The sequence below is a fragment of the Anser cygnoides genome, chromosome 2 (genome assembly GCF_040182565.1).
Source record: "Anser cygnoides isolate HZ-2024a breed goose chromosome 2, Taihu_goose_T2T_genome, whole genome shotgun sequence".
Lineage (NCBI taxonomy): Eukaryota > Metazoa > Chordata > Aves > Anseriformes > Anatidae > Anser > Anser cygnoides.
The window spans coordinates 125179847-125193053 of record NC_089874.1 but is presented as its reverse complement, the minus strand read 5'-3'; the positions used below and the strand labels follow the sequence as shown (position 1 = coordinate 125193053).

Sequence of the window (13207 nt, the reverse complement as noted above, 5' to 3'; positions counted from 1 at the left end):
TTAATGTTACTATGCTGGCAGCAGTAGATCTCTCTCGCTGCCTGTTAATGCTTAATTTTTTTGTGTGTTGTGTTATTATGTTATTTTTGTAGTTTTCCTGAAAGAATGGGAAGGAGGGCCTGATTTCTTAGGGAACAGAAACTATAAACCTTTAAATTAGGAAACTTATCAAGTGATTTATGTAGATGTGTTCTGCTAATTTTCTGATCTATGGTAGTTCAGGACTTTGGAGAGTCAAGAAACTCTTGTTTGAGCTCAGCTAAAAGGAAACCTTGCTTTTATCTTAGAAAACCTATCCTCCTCCCTTGGGGCAATTAGCTTTCTTCTGCAAGTGTTACAGAGTCATTGCATCATCTCTGGTATCTTTTATGGAACCTTGGTAGAGCATTCTTTTGTATTCTGGTACTCAGTTAATAAATGAATAAATAAAAGCAGCACAAAGCTATTGGATCCTAGACACTTTTCACCAGGCTGAAAACAATGCATAGAAAATGACCTAGGTAAATTTGTCCTTTTTTTATGTTGTGTCTTTTGATTTTGGAAATGACCCAGAGGATGCTTTGCCAACAGCATACTACCGTGAATAGCTTATTGATTAAAGTAGATCTTGTATCATCAATTTTCATTGATTGTTTAGATTTTATTAGTTAAAAATTTCAAGTGCAGCAAGAAAAGCACAGAAAGAGAATGAAAGTACTGGCAACAGCACAATCCATGATGTTTTCTGTAGACTGACAGCTAGGGCTCAATTGTTTGGCTACTAAAATCTAAACCTTCATATTTGATGGCAAAAATTAACTAAACTGTGCATTTAAAGTGTGGCTGGATGCCTTAAGGAAGCCTTGCGTTGAAAAGAGCAGAGATAATGCTTATGCATGCTGATGTTTAAGCACTGTGAGTGACCAGATTAGTGCAAGGACCCTATTTGGGATGGCTTTAAATAGTGACCCTTGCCCAGAGGTGTTGGAGGTCCCCAGCCAATGCACTGTAACGGTCATGAATACTTTCTTACTCTGTATTGGTAACAAAGTGAAATGGAGTGGAGACACTACCATGATTTTATTTTATAGTCCAATGGATTGAAATGCACATGTGGTCAGTAGTTATGCCTCACGTGAGGGGTAGTAAACTCTTAATCTCTGTCTGTGGCATTTATGACCATACCTTGAAAAAGGTTTGACAGCACAGAATAAGGATTTTTTAATATAATACAGTCACACATAAAAATAAAGCAATATTAAGAAATCCCTATTTAAATACAATAATTTCTTTGCCAATAAAATCTACACTATTACCAGATGTAAAGCAACTGTAAACTTACATTATTGTTAGGAACTGTGTTTAAAAAGCCATATGGAGGTTTATGGGAATCAGCTGGTAGGAAACAAGTACATATGCTCCAGTGCTGCTTGCCACCTGATCCTTCACTTGAAATCAAGATTTGCACCAAACACAATATGAATCTGTTGCAGCCTGAGGCTTGCGTCCCTACATATTATGCAGCATGAGCGTATTTAGCTTTTTTTCTGTAGATGCTAGCTCTTGGTTCAGTAGCCTGAAGTCCACGTCCTGGACTTAGCCACTATGTTTTAATGGTGTTATCCATTCCTGCCCTTTGATGTTGGCCTAAGAGTCTGTAAAATCAGGGATATCAAGGCTGAGCTGTGTTTGAACCCGTGTAACTCTCCTCTTCCTTTCTACATAGGAGTTGCCTATTGGTCATAGTAAAGCATTATCAGTATGTGTTACAGGTGGGGGTCCAGTTTCTCATGAGTACAGAGAGACTATTGATTTCAGTGGCAGTTGTATCTAAAACCGTTGAAGAGCTGGCTCAAAATCAATGATATGTATTCAAATTGCTTTGTATCCAATGTACTAGGGAAGGAGCTTTAAAAGGCAAGGACAAACACACAACTTTGCAGGTTGACTTTCAGCCTGTCACTTGTGGAAAATTTAGAGGTGACAAAGCTGCCATTATGTGCATCTCCTTGCACCACCAGTGCTCTTCATGCATCTTTTTGTTTGTGTGGGTGAAAGCTCCTTCTTACCTTCTTGTTTTTCAGGAGAAAGGTTAGGAGTTTGAGGAAACAGAGAAGCACTTGTAATGTCTTTCAAAGTTTTCCAATTTTGTTGATCTGTATCAGTTTAAATTGAAACCTATATAAATGCAAGTTTTTCATTTCTCTTTCTCTTCTTCATTTTTTCTTTCTCTTCTGCAACCAGTACAAATTCAGGTATGCAAGCTGGTATTTCCTTGTGTAGAAATGATAGTGCTGAATCAGTACCAGTGTTGTTCCTCTGTTTATCTCTGATTAGATGGAAATTTTCAGTCTGTTTTGTACCCTGCATTTCAGAAAAAAACAGTTTTAGGAAGATATTCTTGAAAATGTTTCTACTTAATTGTTAAAGGAGTGTTATGGAAACTCATCAGTGGGAGAGAAGAGGATGAATGCAGCAGAAAAAACAATGAGTGCTTTTCCCCTTTACTGATGGATGAGAGAACGCAATTTGCTAGAAGAAAAAGAGTACTGAAATAACACCAGCACAATCCTAATTTTCATAGGTCTTAGCCTTTTTAGGCTTGCCGTACTGGGAGATGGTCACCGTATTATAGACATCATGTTCTAGCCATGGCTGTTTTCAGAACCATTTATGATATATCAATGTACCACCTACTTTGCAGGATCAGCTTGACTTTTAATTGAAAAAAAAAATGAAGTGGAAGATGCAACTGTTTAAATGGTGAAAAGCTAATAACCATATGGCTGAAAAGGGGCGGTTATATTACCTCGTCTGACCTGTGTTACAAAGATTTTGGAGTTTTACTCAGCTTTACGCATCATATAAAGAGGCGATGTAGGAACACACTTTAGCCTATTTTCAGTTTGAAATTGATTGAAAGTGTCTTACAGAAGCGCTTTGTTCAAGAGCACAAAGGAAAAATGAAAACTATTCACCAAAAATATGGTTTAGTGAGTAACGTAAGCAGCTGAGAAATGGAAGTCACATCATTATTATCCAGATCCATTGTTACACAGTGGGTTTTTCATTTATCTTCCTGTAACATTAAAATGACTTATCACTGGTAGAATACAAGGTTTCTAATGTACCTGATTTCTACAAGTAGAATGTCCTAAGGCAGCAGAGAACAAAAATCTTAATTCCACAGTCTTGTGGGTTTGGTATGTATGAAGTACACGGCAGCTTACACATTTTTAATGGTTGTATCCATAAATTGTCACCTGGCATTTCAAGTTGTATTTGATCTCTTCCAATAGCATCAGAATGTGCAAGTGAATCTTCGCAAACCTTTCTGAAGGTTTAAATCATAACTGTCAACTTAAGTAGCATGTTTGCATTTGTCCTCTTTGAACTAGGATGTTCTGTCAACACTTGGAGTTTCAGGTTATGTGAGTAGTTTTCTAGTCTCAAGAGTGCTTCCAGGTAGCATGTGCTATGTTTAAGAAGATCAATACTCTTCTTAGCTTGCAACATAAAATGATCTGTTAAAGAGCCCTTAGGCTAATCAGAAAGCAAGTTAGTGAGGCCTAATCTGCAAAAGGCTGGGGATTACTGAAATTTTACAATACAAATGTAACTGAATCTGAAGAATACTATGAAAGTTGGGTTTCCTGCCTTAACTTGTCATAAGGGAATTGACATAAGGAAACTTGATAATGATGAACTCTTTTTTTTAAAGTACTTTTAAGTTAAAAAAAAAAAAAAAGTTAATAATGGTGGGAAAAAAATAAGCCACTTAAGCAAAATGCAGTAAGCTCAGTGAATTAACATGGCTCTCACAACAGTCCTTAGAAAAAAATTGGAAACTTATTCGGGATGAGGGGCTTGCTGTGATGGATAAGAAAAAAAGCCTCTTCTTGCCTGAGGATGAGAATCTGCGAGAAAAGGGAGACTGGAGTCAGTTTACTTTATGGCAACAAGGTAAAGCATTTTGTATTTCTCTTTCCCTAGTTTCACTTTCTCACATTAATATAGTGTAATAAGGAATATCAACACAGTTTTTCTGGAATAGTTTTTTAAATCACTGTACCTATTATTTAAGTCTGCAGAAGAAAGGATCTGATAAAATAGTGTCTGAGACCCCAGCAACAGTGAACAAGAATTCTTTATTCTAAACCATGTAGCCCATGAGCACTTCTAAGAATCCCTTGAGGGTAATACTAATTTCCTGGCAAAGCTGCCAAAATTTTGCATGGTAATGCATGTGCAGATCAGCCTGAGGGAAGACAGAAAAGCAGAAGAAGACATATCCTCAATATTGTGTTGCCAGCTAGGTGAGATCCGTCATTCAGAAATGGTATGGGCAAATAGAATATGAGCTTTAATAAGCCTGCTGTTTTGTCTCTGAGCTTTGCAGTGGGAGGCTCAATTACTGGAATGACCTGAACTTCTTAAAAGACTTTACACGTGAAAGAGTACTGTAAGATCAAATATTAAAAGCCAAGATATACAAAAATATAATCAGATGTTGAAATGGTATCATATTGGTGGCATTTTTTGTCTTTTTAATGATTATACTTTAATGATCTACTTAATCATTAATAAAAGTATAACCATACTTTTAGAATCATGTTTAAAATGGTAGAAAGCCTGCTTCTCACAAATAATTCAAAAGCAAAGAAGTGGCAGGCTACTCTAATATTATAATATGTAAGCATTTGCTGTTGCATAATTTGTAAAATGTGTATGATATTATTTACCTCTTTTGGTGTCAGCTCTTTGACAGCTTTGTTGCTGTTCTGCAAAGTAGAAAACAAGGGACTGTTTGTTCATTGCACTTTTGAATGTTCGATCTCTTATTTTCACCAGGAAGAAAAAACGAGAATGCTTGCAAAGGTGTTCCGAAAACTTGTGCTTTATTGGAAAGATTCCCAGAAGCTACAGGCTGCCGAAGAGGGCAGGTACCTGGCAAACTTCTTCATTTTTGCGAATCCCTAAAGCTGTGAGAAGGTGATGTTAAGAAATTTGTATAGAGGAATGTATGACCTTAATATATTCAATGATGGCTCAGACACACAATGAAGTTAATACTGTAATAGCCTTCAGCAAATACGAGAAAATATATTAGCTGAAGCTCTTCTATGGAATTTTTAGTAAAACCGTTTTCCCTTGTGATCACAGGGAGCTCATGTTGGGTAAGTAGTTATTTACCATGGGTCAACCGATAGTAATAACTTACTAAACCTAGTCCTAAGTGGCTTAAGAGGTCATCACAGTCAGTACAGCTAACCCCAAGAAAACTGTCACACCACAGCTGAAAATAGATCTATGCCAGAGAGGAAAGTTACTGTTTTCTTCATCATTTTTTTCATCCCAGTATGCCAGGGTAAAACTTGTCAGAGTTTTACTTTACAACCATAGTATAACCTGTGTGTGATTCAGGAATGTTTAAATATTTGTATAATACTTGAGTAGAGTGCGCACACACACACATATATATATATGAGACTCACAGAAGTTTCTAGACTGATCTGCGTGGGCAGATAGCATACATGGCAGTAATCATTCCACAATGCAAGTATTATTAGGGTTATAAAAGTATTTCTGTGGGGTATGAATAACTTTTCTGCATAGCCAGCAGTAGCAGTTATTTGGGTTGCTTTAGGGTCTGACAGGGCAATCAAGCCTAACGTATCTCACTGTAGCAGAGGCAGTGGAATAGAGCATCTGTGTTCACCCCAGCCACTGGAGCTTATTGCTTGCTGTTATAAGGAATTGCTGGTAAGATGAAACCTCAGATGGTGGGAACAGCTAAGGCATTAGATACACATTCTCTTGTGCTCATTTTGTTGAAGCTGGAGAGCTAGCAATGTCCTAAAATACAAGATTTATCAAAGATACCTTGTCCGATCCTGAAATGCAGATTTCTCAGTTGAAAAGGTGCTTCTCACCACTGTTACGCGATATTCACCCTTCTTGTTCATTGGGTTGTAGAATCACAGAAAGGGAAGGGACTTCTGGAGATCTTCTAGTCCACCCGCTTTTCAAAGTGTGGTAAACTGGAGCATGTTGCTCAGGGCACTGTCCAGTCAAGTTTTTGAATGCCCAAGGATCGAGACTCTACAATCTCTCTGGACAACGTGCTCGAGTGTTCAATTGCCCTTACAGAAAAAACAGGTGTTTTTTTCTTAAGTTTAAATGGAATTACCCATATTCCAAAATCTGTGTGCATTGCCTCTTTGCCTTTAATTGGATACCACTGAGAAGAGTCTGGCTCCATCCTCTTCACTCTTCCCATCAGGTATTTATATATATTGATAATATCCCCACTGAGCTTTCTCCTTAGGCTGAGCAGTCCCAGCTCTCTCAGCCTCCCCTCATATGTCAGGTGTTCCAGTCCCTTAATCATGTTTGTGGCCCTTCACTAGACTTGCTCCAGGATGTCCATGTTTCTGTTGTAGTGGGTAGCCCAGAACTGGGCGCGCAAGATGTCTCACCAGTTCTGAGGGGAAGGATCACCTCCCTCAAACTGCTGGCAGGACTCTGCCTAATACAGTCCAGGAGGCTGTTATCTTTCTCTGTTGCAAGAACACGTTGCTGGCTCACGTCCAAACTGTTCTCTACGAGGAGCCTGAGCTCCTTTTCTGTGAAGTTGTTTTCCGGACAGTTGTTCTATAGCTTGTAGTACTGCCTGGGGTTACTCCTCCCCAGTGCAGGACTTTTAATTTCTCTTTGTTGAATATCATGAGATTCCTGTTTGCTCCTTTCTCCATCTTGTCAAGGTTCCTATGAATGGCAGCAAAAAACATTTGGTGTATCAACCCTTTCTCCTCAATTTTCTGTCCTTGCCAAGGGATGCACTCTGTCCCATCATCCAGGTCATTAGTGAAGCTATTAAACAGTGTTGGACCCAGTATTGGGCCTTGGGGTATACCTCTGGTGAGCTGGAGTTTGTGTTTTGATCACAACTCCTTGAACCTGGCTGAACTGCCAGTTTCCATCCCCTTCACTGTCAGTTTACCTAGTTTCTACTTCATCAGTTTGTCAACGAGGATGTTATTCTACAGACAGTGTCAAAAGTCTTACTAATGTTGAAATAAACAATACCCACCAATCTTCCCCTCATCCATCAAGCTAGGCATCTTACTGTAGAAAGCTCGTTAAGCATGGTTTCCCATTCATAAATCCATGCTGACTGCTCCCAATCACCTTCTTTTCCTTCATGTGTTTGGAAATGGCTTCCAGGATTATTTACTGTCACTGAGATGAAACTGACTGACCTGTAGTTCTTCAGATCGTCCTTGTTGCCTGCCTTGAAGACAGGAACAACGTTTGTTTTCTTCTAGTCCTCAGGAACCTACCCTGGTTACCATGACATTTCAGAGGTTGTGCGTAGATTCATGACATCAGTAAGTTCCTTCGCCACTCACGGGTAAAACCCATCAGGGTCAACGAAACAATTTGTTGAGTTTGTCTAAATGTTTCCTAACCTGTGGGTAAGTCTTTGGTTCAGGCTTCTCTGCTGTTCTGAGGTGCCTGGGATTCCTGAAGGTCAGTCTTACCAGTAAAGACTGAGGCAGAGAAGGCATTTAGTGCCTCAGCCTTTTCCATGTCCTTGGTCATCAAATCTCCTGCCACATTCAGCAGCAGAGCCATCTCTAGACCCATTTTCCCCAGACTTTCTTTTATTGATGTACCGGTAGAAACCTTTCTTGTTGCCTTTTGCTTTCATCTCCAAATTCAACGCCAGATTATCTTTGCCTTTCTTATCCTCTTCCCTGCACACACACAGTGTCTTTGTATTCTTCCTTGTTGATCTAACCATGCTTTCTTCTCTTGTATGAATTCTTTCTATATTTCAGTTTTTCAGGATCTCCATGCTTCCTGCACGTAGGGATAAACTGTTCTTGAGGCTGGAGGAGGTGATCCTTAAAAATCAACCTATTGTCCTAGACTACTCTTCTCTCCAGCAGTGTATCTCATGGGATTTTTTTCAGGAGACCAAGTCTGCCCTCCTGAACCCTGTGGGTAGTGATCCTGCTTTTTGCCTGCTTCCCTCATCTTATGAACCTGAACTCCGCCATCCCATAGTTGCTGCAGCCAAGACTGCCAGTGACTGTCACAACCCTGTTGTCATCTGAGAGGGGCCACCAGCTAACACAGGACTTGTGCCTCCTGTGGTCCATCCTTTTAAACAAGTGCATCTGTAAATCTTTCCATTTCATCCAATTCTGATTATTTTAAACAAAATAAAAAGTATGCACATGCACACAGCAAGACTTGCTTTTTGTAGTATTGTACACCTTCAGGATGTGAAATCAGTCAATTGTTGCCGAGACTAACAAAAGGTGACATTGCAGTTTTGGTTGGTCCTCGTGGATGAGATGTTATGAAGTCCTGAACGTGTAGCAGTATGCTTGTAAAAATGGCTTTGCTGAAGTCCTCTCTCTCTTCTTGCAGATCAAGTATTCTGTAATGCATCCAGGGACTCATGTATGGCCCCACACAGGGCCCACCAATTGTCGGCTGAGGATGCATTTGGGCTTGGTGATACCTAAAGAAGGCTGCAGAATTCGCTGTGCCCAGGAAAACAGGTATTCCACCCTCCCTCCTCCCCCCCACTTTGGTCATTCATTTTCCCCCACCTTTCTCAATCCTGAGAAGTTGTGGTGCTGCATGTAATAAAAAGAAGAGAAGAAGAAAAAAAAAATGTTTCACTGATCAGGAGGTGCTGTATATTTCATTAAACAGGCAACCTACACGCTCACTCTTGCTACAACATATAAATGTCAGTTGTCAAACAATGCCAGAAGGATCTTTGGAAACAAAGCTGCTCTTTTCTGCTATAGTGTGGAAATAACATTGTTTTTAGTCTATGAAATGTCTGTGTTTACATTTACAATGCCAATCTAATATACTTGCCAACAGAGGTGTCCATTTTATTTTATTTTATTTTATTTTATTTTATTTTATTTATTTTATTTTTTGCCTTAGAATTCTTCACTTATTCAGCAAAAGCTGAGACTAAGCTATAGCCCTGTTCTCACCTCTGTGACCAATTACTATTGTATTTCTGCAGAAGCATTGTTTCTAGCAGAAACATTTGTTCTAATTCAATGTAACTCAGTTAAAAATATTCCAAGTGAAGTTGATTTTAAGATGAATACATCTATAAAGTGTTTGGCACAACAAGTTACACAGGTAACAAGTTTATTCAAAGTACATTTTGAGTAAGAATTCTTGCCCCTTTAGGGATAAATTATGCTGACTTGGAAACCAGTTTTGTCCCTGTTTTCTGGGAAGAAAAAAAAAAAGGAAAAAGAAAAAACAATGGCTTAGATGTTATAATCAGAGCATATACTCCCCTGAGAAATATGAGAAAATCCTAAACTTAAGAATGGGATAGGTTTTTACATGATATTATTAAACACAGGAAAATATAGTATTAACTATATTACTTTTTTATTTGAAGACTTAACTTGCTGAGACTTATGTGGACTTCTAATAATGCTTAATATTTATATATCTCTATATATCTAACTGGAAGATTTTGTTTTGTCTGTTGCATCTGAGTGCAACAAGTGTTAATTTTGAAATCTTTTCGTACTGCTAATGTACAGCTATATTTGATATAGAGAAATCCACTCCTGCCTGCATGACTGTAATATATAGCAAAGTTGTTGGTTTTTTTTCTCCACATCTGAAAATAACTACAAGAATTTTTGAGGATACAAGTATCCAGCTGTTAAAAATGTCGCTATAGATGTGTTAGGGCTCCTACCAAGATAACGTTGACTGTGACAGACTATTAAATAAGCTATAAAACCTACACTACCTAGGTTGTGACAAACATGTTTATTTCCAGCATTCCAATTCAATATCCAAAACAAGTTTAAGATAGGCATTGGGATGGAGGTAGAGGTAGCTAACAGGCTTAGAGGACTAATAGGGAGATGTGGGGTACTTTCACTGCAGGACACTACAGTGAATTCAGATTTGTCTTAACTGAAAGGAATTACCATTGGGTGGCTGTTCAGTGGCCTGTGTGAACAAAGTGGTGGTTTTTATCTATTCCCAAGAGACCAGGTATCCACAGCTCACCACTCATTAGGCTGGCCACCCTTCTTTGTCTTAATCTGAGCAGAAGGGATGGTGGTTTGGAAAATGAACATAACTACACCCCCCTGGTAGCAACAGCCCCTCAGCATCAGGGATGTGGCAGGGCAAAGTGGAAAAATGCATGTTGCTGCTGGTATGCTGCAGACAGCACTTCAGTGTCTAGGCTTCTGAATCTGGCTCATTCTTATGCATCGGACTCACTCATTTGAAATGTAAAACTTGCACTCAAGAGCTGACTACCGCCTGTTTTGGAATGTGTTAGCTTTAGTTGATTTTGGCAAGAGCGACACATTCATAGTCAAAGACAGGATTTTTTCACTGAAAACATTGAAAGTATGCTCACTATTAACGAAAAGGTTTTTTTTTTTTTTTTTTTTTTTTACATCCCTTTCTCCGTGAAAGAGGTGGGTGAACTACTGTGGAAAGAAATGATGTCAGGAGAAAAACATATCTTTAGCATTTTCCGTTCCTCCTCTCCTGGTGGTTCAGAGCAGTAGGAAGGTAGTGGTTTCTAACTTCAGCTGGCTCAAGCATGAAGGTTAGTGTATCAGGGATCAGTGCTTTGATGCCATCCTTTTCTGGCTTCCTGTCCCACTGCTGCTTGTACAAGATAGAGAAATAATGAGAATGTTGTGCCCAGTTACCTCTGTGTCACCCAGTGCAGGTGTTTAGAGGGGAAATGCTACTGTGCAGCTCATCCTTTGATGTACACACAACTCAGCTTTCTCTAATACTGAGTTTTACTCCATCACTTGCACAGGAGTCTTTATGTTGCTGCTAGGAGCTTGTGCACCTCGTTGTTATCCAGCACAGCTATAGTAGTTTTAGGTCGTTGGGCCATTCTGAAGTCCCAGCTCTGGGAAGTGCAGGGTACACTGCACAAAAATGGGAGGTAAATAATATCTAGTTATCAAAATCAAACATCTCTGTGAGACATGGTAATCATGTTTTGAAACGAAGCTGCAGAATTACAACCTTAAGCAGAAGTCGGTCCAAGATCTCACCTGCGACAGGTGAAATAATAGCCGTGCAGGTGACATAAAACCCTATCCCGAAGTGGCTCAGCACCAGACAAGAATAATATCCTCCCTGTGGTCCCACTGTGAAGTGTTTCTCACACCACGAAGGCATCTGGAAAATATTTATTTGCATGCTAATGGTGTTTTTTGTAATCTATCCAAAAGGGGCTAATAGTTCTGTCAACTTTATGACTTCTTTGTTGTGCAAAACAGCCTGACCCAGTATGATGCAAATGACAGATCCCTGCTTTTAACCTCTGAAGCTATTTCATCTGGATGCTTGGAGTTTTTATTGTCCTTTACTGAGCTACACTTTCAGGCTATTTAGTGCAGTGCTGTTCAGGCTTGATTTAATTTAGAGGGGGTGAAAAAAAAAAAAAGCCTGATTCTTTGCCACATTACAGCATTGACTGGAATAATACCAATGTAATTCTAGTGCAGTAGCAGAGACTCAGGGCCTGTATGACATAAAACATTTTTATTTATTGGAAAGCTGATTTGGTACCAGAAAAAAAGCACAGGATTATACTTGAAACCTGCAAAAGGCTCATTATGTGGGCCTTCGTGTCTGATGTCCACGTGCAAGACAGTGTGAATTTTTCACTGTTACGCTGGTTGTCCACAGTTGTTTTAAATACAGTCAGATGATCATTTCTATCTCAATTTCCATTTCCCTTCAGAACATGTCCCTTCAGCACAGCCCCATAAACGTTGATTTTTGCTTTTGTTGAGTTAAATGTTCAAAAATATGGCTTAGGATGATGGCTTAGGACTCTGAATCTCATTTTCACCCTGATTTTTTTTTCCCCAAGAAAGTTTACATGTGAATGAACACATGAATGAGCCAAGCAATATATTTCCATCTTTGATTATGATATCTTTGCTTCTTTCTCATCACTACTGTTCACAGTTCCTAATTCCCTTTAATGGCATCAATCCTCATGGACTGCTTTGCTTCCCAAGGGATCTTGTTGAAAAACTTTATTATGTAGTCATTGTAGAGTGACTTTAGAAGGTAACATTGGCTGTTACTGACTTGACTGACTGTTACACTCTTTCGGGTGAGACTGGATGAATAATCACTCATGCTTCTGTCTTGTTGCAATGCAAAATAAATTTGCTTTGCTCATAGCACTGCTTGAATTTACAATAGACAAACCATGCAACGCACAACCAGCTGCTGTGTCCAAGTGCAGAAGCCAAGTCTGAGATCTGAGGGACAAGCGACAAATGGCTAGCACAGTGACGTTTTACAGTGTGGTGACATTATCACTAATGTTCACTGATCAGATGCCAATTTTTTTCAGTACTGAGTTTGCAATTAACCAGGCACTAAACCTCTTCTCAACATTATGAATCCAGATTTCAACAGGATAGAGAAGTGGGCCAAAGGAAACTTCATGAAGTCCAACAAAGGCAAATGCAAAGCCCTTTAACTGATAACAGATTAACACTTTGCAACAGTATAGGGTGCATGATGACTGGATAGAAAGCAGCTTTGCAGAAAATGACTGAAGGTCCCAGAGGACAAGCAACATGTGCTGTCGTTTTGATAAAGCAGTTTGAGGGGAGCAATTTTTTCCCTCTCTTCTGGACACGAGATACTGTAGCTGCAGTTCTGTGTCCAGTCTGGGGGCTCTTCAGCACAAGAAAGTCACAGATAAACTAAAATGACTCCTGTGGAGGTTGAAAAAGAAAAAGCTGATTAGGTTTAAAAAAGCTGACATTATAAAAAACTGACATGCTCCAGTCCTCTACTGAGGGGACTCAAAGAATTAGTTCGGAGCCTGAAAAAGAGAAGGCTAAAGGGGAGCCTGGAGTCTTCAGCTGACAATGGGTGACTGTGCACAAGACAAACTCTTTTTGGAGGTGTGTAGATATAGAATGAGACATGAATAATGGCATGAAGGTGCAGCAGGGGAGGGTCAGGCTGGGTGTTAGGAAAAGGTTCTTCACCCAGAGGGAGGGTGGCCGGCACTGGGACAGGCTCCCCAGGGCAGTGGTCACAGCACTGAGCCTGTCAGAGTTCAAGAAGCATTTGGACAATGCTCTCAGACACATGGTCTGATTTTTGGGTGGTCCTGTGTGGAGGCAGCAGTTGGACTCCA

General features: G+C 39.6%; 1 protein-coding gene and 1 long non-coding RNA gene across 9 annotated transcripts in view; one reads left to right on the top strand and one right to left on the bottom strand.

Moving 5' to 3' along the window:
* The window catches only part of ASPH (aspartate beta-hydroxylase), a 115350-nt gene that overhangs the window by 96693 nt on the left and 5450 nt on the right, over nucleotides 1-13207 (top strand). For all 8 annotated transcript variants that reach the window (XM_048061642.2, XM_066993025.1, XM_048061640.2 and 5 more), the window contains 3 exons: nucleotides 3807-3942; nucleotides 4831-4922; nucleotides 8422-8555. In XM_048061642.2, the coding sequence (XP_047917599.2) occupies nucleotides 3807-3942; nucleotides 4831-4922; nucleotides 8422-8555 (362 nt within the window). The remainder of the gene's footprint in view (nucleotides 1-3806; nucleotides 3943-4830; nucleotides 4923-8421; nucleotides 8556-13207) is intronic.
* LOC106039042 (uncharacterized) lies at nucleotides 2209-6080 on the bottom strand. The gene is made up of 3 exons (XR_007162526.2): nucleotides 5863-6080; nucleotides 4722-4760; nucleotides 2209-2343 (listed from the first exon to the last, which is right to left on the bottom strand). It is a non-coding gene; the product is annotated as an uncharacterized lncRNA (long non-coding RNA).